This window comes from Sminthopsis crassicaudata, chromosome 3, assembly GCF_048593235.1.
Source record: "Sminthopsis crassicaudata isolate SCR6 chromosome 3, ASM4859323v1, whole genome shotgun sequence".
Classification (NCBI taxonomy): domain Eukaryota; kingdom Metazoa; phylum Chordata; class Mammalia; order Dasyuromorphia; family Dasyuridae; genus Sminthopsis; species Sminthopsis crassicaudata.
In genome coordinates, this window is record NC_133619.1 from 447,614,009 (window position 1) to 447,626,133 (window position 12,125).

General features: G+C 33.6%; 1 protein-coding gene across 1 annotated transcript in view; it reads left to right on the forward strand.

Moving 5' to 3' along the window:
* The window catches only part of LOC141562903 (sodium channel protein type 1 subunit alpha-like), a 195,949-nt gene that overhangs the window by 76,110 nt on the left and 107,714 nt on the right, over positions 1-12,125 (forward strand). The window contains exons 4-5 of the mRNA XM_074303211.1: positions 7,714-7,847; positions 11,126-11,206. Coding sequence (XP_074159312.1) covers positions 7,714-7,847; positions 11,126-11,206 — 215 coding nt within the window. The remainder of the gene's footprint in view (positions 1-7,713; positions 7,848-11,125; positions 11,207-12,125) is intronic.

The following is a 12,125-nucleotide window of genomic DNA, read 5'->3' on the forward strand; positions in this document are numbered from 1 at the left end:
AAATTCTTAACATTGTGGTATGATGTCCCTAACATCTGGGGATTGAAACACCCTTTGCTAAAAGTCTTTTTAAAAGAAGGAGTAGCCTTTTACAAGGGCATTTCTATATTATGCTAAGTAGGGGAGGAGAGCAGGAAGATCAGGTGATGTCACTGCAAATTAAGGACAATTATTTATTCCTTCCTTTTGTACCTCTGGTGAGCCCTTAAGAAGTGTGCCTTAAAAACCAGTGTCAAAATGATCCCAAAAGAGATGCTTCAAGTTTTCTGCCATTGCCAGATCACTCTTGGAAAAATAATTTTGCCATTAATGTGGTGATATCACATTGGCCCATCTGCACTCTGACACTTGTATAAGCACAGTGCCTGTGGCTTCTGTTATAGTTCAAAATCATTGTTAGGTACAGCTTCATGACTTCTAAAAAGGACCGAAATTGAACAACAAGTAAGTACAGATAGTGCAACATATAGAATATGTTATCTTTATCTTGTATCTTCTCCCAATTGTATGTATGCAAAGGGACAAGGTAAGTCTTGAGGCTTCATGAGTATTCAATAGGAGTGATGCTAATTGTCAAATAAGGGATGGGATTTCTCAGAAATGAGAACCCTAGGAAGTCTCTGGCTGGTATTCCCCAACAATCCACTTCAGGACAGTTTGAATAATATAACCCTACCTTTTGAACCTAATCTTTTACTTTGGGAGCAGAGAGGTCCAGAGGTATAAAGGTGTAAATAAAAGTAAATGAGAAATTAAAAAAAAAAAAAAAACAACTTAATATCCATTAATTCCTTATATTAAATTGAAGTATATAGAACTTTACAATTAGTGGGCAAACTCTGTGTAAGAAACAACTAGTCCAAAGCTATGTTTTTTACTATAGAAATGTGAACTGAAAATTGAGAGCTTCTAGTGATTTTGAAAAGGAGGAAAATCAAAAAGTTCTTCTTCTGTAATGGTTCTAAAAAAAATCAATATATGTTCTTGGCTGAAACTTCTTAGTAACATCCCATATGAGAATAGACCCTTTGGGAGGTAATACCAAGTAGCCTAGACTAAAATGTATTCATTAGTTTATTCAAAATTAGTTTATTCAAATATCATGATCAAATTTGAGCTGTCACAAAGTGTTTTTTTAAAATAAGATGTGCTTTATGTAGTATAGCTAAAAGATAAGGTCATCTCAACCTTCTACCTTTACTTCTGTTTTACCTCCCTTTTAGGAAGCAATTAGGATTTATTATAGATCCCCGGGAGTTATGGGCATCAATAGATTTACCATAGTTTTTTATACTTCTCAAAACCATTTTAGATTGTTATTATGTAAATTGTTCTCCAGATTTTGCTCCCTTCATTCTTCATCAGTTTATAAAAAATCTTGCAAATTGTTCAATCTCATAATATTGATGTTAGAATATAAATTGTTCTTCTGGTCCAGCTTATTTCATTCCAAATCAATTTATGTGCCTTTTTATTTATTTTATTCTGAATAAGTTCCTATGCCTTTTCATGTTTTTGAAATCATTTGTTTCCTCATTTCTTATAGCACAATAATATACCATCACATTTATATCCCACAGCTTATTTTGTCATTTCTAAATAAATGGGAATTCTTTTGGTTTCCAGTTTTTTTGCCACCATAAAAAGAGCTGCTTTAAATATTTTTAAACATAAACCTTACTGGTTATCTTTTAGCGATAGGCCTATCAGTGGTAGAGTTGGGTTAACTAGCATGGATTGTTGAGTAACTTTTTGGATATAATTACAAATTGATATCTAGATTGGTTCCACCTTTTCACAGGTCTCCCAACAGTACACTGGTGTGCCAGTTTTCTCACAGTCCCTTCAAAATGTATCTCATCCCCCTTTTTTTGGCATTTTTGCCTTTATTATATGTATGAGATAGAATCTCTGAATTGTTTTAATTTTATTTCTCTTTGGGTGAAATGGATAATTTTTAAAATGTGACAACAAATTATCTATTTCTTTACTAGGGAATGAATTGTTCATATACTTTAACTATTAATCATTGGTGAATGGATTTTATTCTTACAAATTTGAATCAATTTTTAAATATTTCTTTGAAAGGAGATCTTCGAAAATTTGAGGCAAAATTTTTTCCTAGTTAATTGTTTCCCTTCTAATCTTGGTTTATTGGATATGTTTATGCAAAATCTTTTTTTATTTTATGTGCTCAAAATAATGAAGTTAGTCTTCTGTGATTCTTTTTTATCCCTTGTTTTGTCATAAATTTTCACCTCTTCATAGATCTAAAACATAATATTTTCCATGTTTCTCAAATGTATTTATGCTTAGCCTTTTTATATCTAGGTCATTAACAGATCTGGAGTTTTCTCCAAAGATGAAATGACCTTATCAAATAGAATGATGCTGACTCCCCCTTAAAAGATCTAATTCCTTAATCAATAGGTATTTATTAAGCAAATACTATCTGCAGGCACTAATGAGGATTGGCAAAGCCTTGTGATAGAAGGTGAAATTTTAAATGAGCTTTGAAGAAAGCCAAGAAGATCAGGAGGCAACGATGTGGAGGGAGAGAATTCTATGCAGGGAGAAAAGCCAGTGAAAAGGAATGGAGCAGAGGTTCTCAAACTAAGGCCCGCGGCCAGATGCAACCCTGATGCAACCTGCTGAGGACGTTTATGCGGCCTGCCTGGTTATGGCAAATGGGCTGAGGAGAGGAGACAGAGTGAGGTTTTGTTTTTACAATAGTCTGTCCCTCCAACAGTCTGAGGGACAGTAAACTGGTGCCCTATTTAAAAAGTTTGAAGACCCAATAAATTGCAAAGGAAGGATTTGAACTGAGGACCTCTGACCCCTAATCCAGAAATTACTCAGTTTAACCTTTCTCTATTTATAGCACAATATAATCTTAGATCAGAAAGGCAACCCACCACTAAGAGACCTATCAGAGGATCTGGGTTCAACTGGGTTCACTTCTAAAATTTACTACTTGTGTGACTGATTTATCCATTTAACTTCCTTGGATCTCATCTATAACCAAGGAGCTTTCCTTGGACATCTGTAAAATTAGAGGGTTGGACTAGATAGTCTTTGGAATCCTTTCCATCACCAGGGCTAAGATCTTAATCTTTTCCTGAATGAAGTTTTTTCTTTCCTATGAAATGGAGAATCTAAAAAATTGTAAGCAAAATATGAGGTGTCTATATAATTTCCCCTTCATTTTATATTCTTATTACCTTCATCATACTTATTTGAAGAAATCAATGCCTAGAATTTCTAAGAAGAGTCAGAGGCAAATAACCTCTTAGTAGTTCTTACCATCTGCAAACTGAATTTTTGATTTCTGTGTGAAAAAACACAAGCACCAGAACTTAGGAGCACTGATGAAATAACAGGGGGAAACAGATTTTTGTTATTGAGTTGTTTTAGTCATGACTCTTCAAGACCCCAAATGGGATTTTCTTTTCAAAGACACTATAGTAGCTTACCATTTCTTTCTCCAGCTCATTTTACATATGAATAAACTGAAGCAAACAGGTTAAAGTGACTTGCCTAGGGTCATTCACTTAATAAATATCTAAGGCCAAATTTGATCATGATGATGACTCTTCTCCATTCTAAGCTCAGTGATCTATCCACTGTGCCACCTAACTGCCCCCCCCCATATGGATTACATCACAAAATTGTGAATTGTACTTAAACTTTGAGGAATTCCCTGAGATTAATTCTATTTATGCAAGATTTTGCAAATCAGGTGGCTGTATAGTAAAGGGAATATCTTGTGGGTACTACAGCAAAGAGACAAAATAACTGCTTATATAATATAATAGTTACTGGTATAGAACTTTGCAAAATACATTTTCATGATATTTTAAGGCTGAGAAGATATTTATATTTCACAGCAACACAGTGAAGTAAGTAAAGTAGGAGCCAATTACAGTCCTTCTCTTTTCTGTACTCATGTCTCTAACTCAGAACTCCCTCCCTAACCTCACCCCTTCTCTCAGGAGATGACCTTACATGGTTTTTTAACCAAGGAAATCAAAGACATCTACTAGGATAGGTTCATCTCCTCCACTCAAACCACAAAGCCTTTCTATATCCTCACCTATTCTTCTCATCGTTGTCCTTCTCCTTTCTAAGACTAACTCTTCTACCTCCTCCAGGTGTTTATTTGATATATTTCTCCCTGTTCCTTATTTTGAGTTTCTCTCTATCTATAGGCTACTTCCCTATCTACTACTTCTTTTCCCACCTCTATTACTAGAAACAACAACATAAATAATCATAATTTTAAAAGATAAGATCATTGCTACCAGAAATTACAGAAAGAGCACAGACTAATTAATTCAGATTTTGTAAGGAAAGGATAAAAACTGTGCAACATATCATGGCAGGTTCTCAAACTCTAGATATTTACAAGAGATCAAGTGGCCAAAATTATGTCTGAAAATTATATATAATTAAGATTTCACATCCTTCATAAACTGATAATACATCCCCACACTATGAAAACAAACCCCACAATATCTTTGAGATTTCAACAAATGAATCATAACTGAAACATTATCACTGATAAAAACTGTTGCCTGTGGTTGCCTGTAACATTGACCCATAACAATTTTAAAGCATTTTAAATAGATGTTGTAATTGTAGTAAAAGATATATAATAAATATACATAACCTTCAAACTAATAGAAAAAAAACTCTCAAAATACAGTAACTTGGGGAAAAAAATTAGGCTGGTCCCAAATCAGGGAGCCTAAAGATGAGTTTAACATTACAATACTCTTATTATTCAATTAAAAAAAAAATCTACTTATTCTAACAGCTTCCCAACTAGTAACAGATTCAAGGAGGATAAATAATTTTGCTTAAGTCATATAAGTAGTAAATTTCACAAGATTTGAATCCAGAAACAGTGCTCTTTCTGCTCTACAAGCTGCCTCCCTTACCTAAGAATTTGGTGTACCATAAATAGATTCTAATTTCTCCTCTCTCCAATCCATTCTTCTCAAAGCTGCCAAAAATAGTCTTTCTAAGGCAATCTGATCACATCATTTCTTTGTTTAAAACTTCCAGTGACTCCTTACTTACTGCCTCTAGTATTAAAGGCAAACACCTCAGCCCCGTCTTTAAAGATCTCTCCCTTGCTCTAACCTCTTTCAAGCCTTATTACATATGGCTCCCTTCCACACACTCTGTTCTGTCTAGAATGGACTGTTTCCTCTGAACTGGACTTCCATTTCCTGACTTCACAGATTCACTCAGCCTGATTTTCATCCCTGGAATATACTCTCCTTGTCTCCTTCTATCCAAATCCTTATCTCTCTTCAAGGCTTAGCTCAGAGGCCACATCTTCCATGAAACCTTCCCCAAATCAATCCAGTTAGTAAAATTTATTTCTCTCCTTCAGTTACCACGAATCATCTTTGTATTTGTACATATTATTTCTGTAATCTATAATTGCCTCTTTAGAGCAACAAAATCAAACAGTGGATGGAGTACCTACCTGCCATGGAGTCAGGAAGTCTCATCTTCCTGAGTTCAAATATAGCGTTAGACACTTACTAGCTGTGTGTTCTGGGCAAGTCGCTTAACTCTATTTTCCTCAGTTTCCTCATCTGTAAAATCAGCTAAAGAAGGAATGGCAAACTACTCTACTATCTTTGCCAAGGAGAACCCAAATGGGATCACAGAGAGTCCAACATGACTAAAAACTGATTTAACAGCCTCTTTAAACTTCTCAATAATTAAATGCTTTAACTTTCCTTCTTTTTTCCTTCCTCTGCCCCCAAAATTCTGAATTAAAGTTTTCTCTATATTTACTTTAAATAAGGGAAAAATTGAGAACTAGATTAAGTCATTGAAAAAAAAAAAAAAAAAAAGATTAGAAGTCCTAACACATTTCAACTAAGTCAAGGCTACAAGGGATTTTTTGTTGTTTTGATCTATTTTTCTGAGTGTATGTTCCCAAACTCCCATGGGCAAAGACATTGTCATCACATTAAACAGCACAAGTCTGTTCATGTCCCTTATTGCACAATAATCTTAAAAGGCATTGAAGTATTGAAAGAAAAAAGGAAAAAAAGATACTCACAACTATAAGTGGTGGTTACAGTCATGCACAAATGTCAAACTATCTCTGCTCTAAATAGCATTTGTTAAAGCTTTCTTTATATTCTACAATCTCATTCCTAAAAAGAGAAAGGGGAAAGAAATCTACAATGAAGGGCTGGATTCAGAGCTTTTCTGTCTTCACTGAGTAAACAACACTTAGTGCTGTATTATTTGTCCAGTAGGCACTTACTAAATGTTTATGGATGTTTTTTGTACTCTTATTTAGAAAGAGACAGGGAGAGGCTGGGGGGGCGGGAGAGGGGGGAAAGAGAGAAGGGAGAGAGAAAGACAGGGAGAGAGAGAAAGAGAGAGAGAAGGAGAAAAGAAGGAAGAGAGGAAAAGGAAAACGGAAGAGAAGAGTAAATCAATGAGCTGAACCCTTTCCAGAAGAAGCCCTTGAAAAGGATTAAAATAAGGAAATATGTAAAGTCAATAAACTCTGTCTAAAAGAGATATTATCCCATTAAAAAAAACTTATGTAAATATACATTTTAAAGGGCTAGAAAAGAAAGATTTTAGCCTTCTTATCTCAAACCATGACCTTTGGGGTATATTTTAGAACTAATATAGAATATTCCCAGTGTTAAGCTCAGGGTCAGTACATAGTAGATGCTTAATAAATGCATGCTGATACACACACACACACACACACACACACACACACACACACACACACACATCCCTCCTCTGAAAATGAGGGAATGATTTAGAAAAGGAGTGGAACACTATTCTGGATCTATGTATCTATCACCTCTTTGTTTTTATCTATTCAAGGCTTGTTGATCAAATAAAGCATAATTTGTGAAAATCAATTTCATTTTTTTTGTTGAGAACACATAGAACATGCATGCAAAATGGCACAGCCTGAGATATTAGGTAAGGCTTTGAGCGTTCCTTCTCTGCAGCATAAGCACTGCATGAAACAGAAAGTTAGATGGCATTAGAATTTTGTCAGATAACTCAGAAATCCAAAAACAAAACTCAGCACTCTAGGACATCTGACACTCTCCAGGGAACTTTGGTTCTAGAAATCGATGATTGGATTGCACCCATCTAACTGAAAAGTAGGTTTTGTTGTTTTATTCTGCAACGTATCAAGATATTTGTTTCATAAGCATTGATGGTGGAACTTATCTCAGGATATTAAAAATTCTCTGTAATTATTTTTTATAATATCTGAATGAAATTTAGTACCACAATAGAAAGTAAATTTTATGCAAAAGGTTTTTTTTAATAATTATCAAAGCCTATGCATATTTAAGAACTTCCTTTCTCTTTCATACACATTTATCATCCCAGCACCAAATTCGCTTGATCTTCTTATGTGTTAGGATAGAATGAAAGAAAAAAAAAAAAAAACCTACTACCTCCAAAATCAAGTTTAGACATACTACAAGGAAGCAGCAGGTAAGTGGGGCTGTCCATATTTCTTCTATAAGTTAAAAGTTGTTCTGGCTTTATATTCATAGCACATATGAAAAACATATGTGCTTTATGCTGGTTTATCTTACAGAATAAAGATGTCATGATAAAAAATCTAGGACGTTCAATTTAATTTTTAAACTGCTTATACTTTGATACTCTCCTGTTGTGTTCCTTTCTTTACAGACTTTTATAGTATTGAATAAAGGGAAGGCAATCTTCCGATTCAGTGCCACTTCTGCCCTGTACATTTTAACTCCCTTCAATCCTCTTAGGAAAATAGCTATTAAGATTTTGGTACATTCATATCCTTTTTCAATGTGTTGATTTTGAATGTCATTCTCTGACATCTGCTCTTTGTAGATGTGTTTTTAATTTGTAATTCACAAGGAGAGGTTCTCATCCTTTTTGGTTGGTTGATATATTAAACTATTTGATTCCTTTCAAGAACCAATGGGTTCCACATTTGACGAGTCAAAAAAATGCCATAGAAATAAAAGAATCTTTAAAATTACTTAGATATTTGACCTCATAGACTTAGAATATGTATGTGTTCAGAAATTGTTTCTTCCAACCCAAAAAATTGTGTTTTTGTGGATGGGTCAAATCTCGGCTTTGTCACTTAATAACTATGTCATTCTGAGCAAGTTACATAATCTGTCCAGTCTTCTTTCCTTATATGGGAAATAACAATTGAAAAAAAAATGAATTTCTAGCTCTAGAAATCTCTAAGATGTAAGTCCCTTCCCCTGAAATCCATAATTTTCAGAATTATTCTAGAGTATGAAGTGTTGAGAGGTAAAATGACTGTGTTCATAGTCTCATAATTACTAGTGCTAGAGTTAAAATTTAAACTCAGATCCTTGTGACTGTACTAGTCATTACTAGCTCTCTTAACATTATACCAAATTGCTTCTCAAAGTTTGCTAACACAAATTTTGTACAAGATTGTGCTGTCAATACCATCTTTGTGGAATATTCATAATTGTCGCTTGAAGTTTGCCTTGATTTTGGCAAACTTTCTTATATAGTGTCCTAAAAGTTTTTGGGCAGGTTTAAGTTTCTTTGTATTACTAAAGCTTTTGTTTAGGACTCCTAAGACTAAATCTGTTTGTATTCCTGTGAGAAAACTCATTCTCTCTAGTGTTGAACATTTCACTGAAAGTAACTCAGTTATTGGTCATTTTAATGGTTAATTTTTTAAATATAAAATTTTAATAACTTAAAACTAGAAGAAATTTTAGAGAAAATTTCTGAGCATATATATTTTTCAAGCAATAATTAATCAACTAAAATATCTACAGCATTAAAAGCAAAAAAAATTTTAAAATGAGATTTGTCATAGCTCATCTCAACATTAAATGCCTTTCTAAGCCTCAGTTTCCACATGTGTAAAAAAATAAAAAATGAGGGCATTGTATTAAATGACCTCTGAAGTCCCGTCTTTAAATCAATGATCTTATATTATTCACACTAAGCATCGTGTGAATTTCATTTCTTTTTTAAAACTTGTGGCTCTGTGACTTTATTGGTTACATAATTGTATATCTCATAAGGGTAATAAAATAATTTAAAAATCAAAGATTGTGTTGGGGAATAGTGGAAATTTTCTTTCAATAATTCAGTTCTTGGCGCCATCATGTGGCCATTTTCTAAAAAAAAAAATCTTTTTCTCCAGGAAAAAAGAGAGCAAAACAAAATGGTAGGCAAAGAGTATTATTGGTCCAGAAATCATCAGGCCTAGATTTTAGTTCAGAATCCAACACTAATGTAGCAGACTAACTATGATTTCAACCAAATTTTTCAACCTTTTCTTGCCTTTAGTTTCCTTGAAAACATGAGCACTTGTTTTAATCTTAAACTAAATGATCTTCAGACTCCCTTTCAGCATTATAATTCCATGATAAATCTCTGTGGTTATTATTGTTATTATTCTAAAGCTAGGTCACCATGAAGTATTCATGAATACTGGGATAGAGCTGAAATATGGATTACCATTCTTGATTCTGTTATCTTTCTCTTTTCTGGGCACTCATTTGTTTCCCTGGCTTCAATCTCCATTTCTTTGCATATGACTTTCACAACTATGTATTTCTAACACTGACCTTTTCTAAGCTGTATCTTCAAGTTCTTATAAAACATCTGTAACTTGCCCACCAACAACAAAGCTCACCATTAATAATTAATCATTTATTAACCATTTTTATGTGCCAAGCACTGTGCTAAGCACTGAGGATACAAAGATAAAAATGAAACATATCTTCTCACCCCCAACCCTGATACTTCTCCTTCTGACTTTAATATTTTTTGTCAGTGACTATTATTCATTCACTCAGCAATATTTGAAACATTTTGGTATATAACCAGTTATCATATTAGGTCTACTTTTTCTCTGTGACAGCTTTTATGTCCATTCTTTCCTCTTTATTTCTATTTCTATCAGCAAAAGTACAAGTGCTCATTATAAACCACTTGGACTATTGTAACATTCTTCTGTTCCCTCTCTCCCAATTTACTTTTCATAGTCATATCATGTCAATCTTCCATATACATATTTATGTACATACCCCTTTTATGCTTTAATAAAAAGGTCAAGATCCTTCCTGAGTAACATTTAAACTGCTTCCACATCCGAAGCCCACCATAATTTAGCATCATCCTACATTTCTGACCTTCTTTAATATTACTCCACTCACTGATTTCTGCTTTGACAAAAGTAACTTCTTGTATCCCCAAAATATGCCTTGCATTTTCCTAATTCTAGATCTTTTTCTCTTGCTTTTCCTGTTTTCTTTTTCTGTTCCCCTCCCATTGTCTAAAGCCCGCTCAAGTGCTATCTCCTCCATTAAACCTGACCTTGGGCCCTTCTGAGTAACATTTTGTTTTTCGGACTTCACACAAAACTTTATTACAACTCTCAGATGAACTTCTGATGTATTATTGTTTATTATTGTTGTTGTTGTTGTTGTTGTTTTTATTTATGTTTGTGTCTGTGGAAATGTAGGCTCCTGGAAGGTAGGAAACTCTCTTATCCAAACTTTCTATCTCCCTTTTCACCTAAAACAATGTTGGTACTTGAGAAATATTTATTGAATGGAAATGCAATTAATAGCAAAGTACACAAAAGAGTCATTGTTTCTACTAGCCTGGTAATTTTTTTGTTGCTCTTTTTTTGTTTGTGTTTGTTTTGATTTATTTTACAGACCAAAGGAAAAATAGACTCACCTAATCTCAGTTGTAAGCAAATCCTCATTTATTTGAATAAATATATCTTAAAAAGCACATCCCCAAAATTAGTATCATGCTACCCTTTGACCATGGGTTTCTTGAATTTATTAACCCAAATAGGATAAATCTTAATTTATAAACATCAAACAAAGATAAGAGGGGGTTAGTATACTCAAATTTTACTCTTTTGCCCTCTGAATGAGTTAAAGCTTTTTCTGTCTGGTGGAAAACTGTCCAACTCAGTTCTGCATGTACAGTGCCTGTTAAATTGCCTTCCTTGAGAATTTGATGTAATTTCTTTGTTAGCTTTCTGTAAAAGCTATGTCTATATTATTTTGTGCTTTCCTTAACTATTACCTACATTATTCAGCATGCTAATTATGTGCACTATTTTGACAAACTGCGTGTTTATGACAATGAGTAATCCTCCCGACTGGACGAAGAATGTAGAGTAAGTCAATATTATCTTATATCACTTCCATAATTTGAGTGTATATGTTTTAAGACATCATTTGGGCCTTTTTATTATATTTTTATGGATTCATAAAAATTCGTTTGAAAGATATGGCTGTATCCCTAAACTGTCAAACAAAAAGTGTATATAATAAGGAGCTATATATGTTAGACATGGTGCTAGACACTTTGGATATGAGGGAAAGGTGAAACAATCCTTGTCTCTAGGAGACGGTTTAGTTGGGGGAGAAAACACATACATACATACATATGTGCATAAATATAAATAAGATGTAATATATAGACATATACAAACTATTAATGTTACATGAAGGTAGATACAAAATAGATGAAACATAATTTTCAATAATTGGATTTTGAATAGTAGATTTGCTACCAATGGATCTAATCATATGAGAACTAATTATATGGGCCACTGCTTTTTGCTGTAGCGCTCATATTATAGGAAATTTGATTGTGAGAATAAATGAAAAATAAAGTCTTTAGCAGGATCCTAGAAAGATGAATTTCCTTCACTGGAGCTTAGGGCTACAAGGAGGACTATGGGCACTCTAGAACCAAAAAAAATAAAAAGATCAACATCATCTTCCATCTACCAGTTTTTTCCATTTCAAGCCTGTATCTATTTTAAAGGTAGGGACTATTTCTATTATGAAAACAATTTAGGTTTGTTGCAGTGGAGGCTAAAGTAGCAAAAGTTAATATCAAAACATTATCCAAGACAATGGCAGCTTTGTGGAACTTAAGCCTATACTTGATAGAATGTATTTCTCACTGAAGCCTTTATCTTATCTCAGAGTATCATTGAGGGAGACTTAGTATCTTGCCAGAGACTGATAATGAAGGCTTCTATTTTCCCTGACATACCTCTTGTTTTGTGCCATTGAACCAGAGAA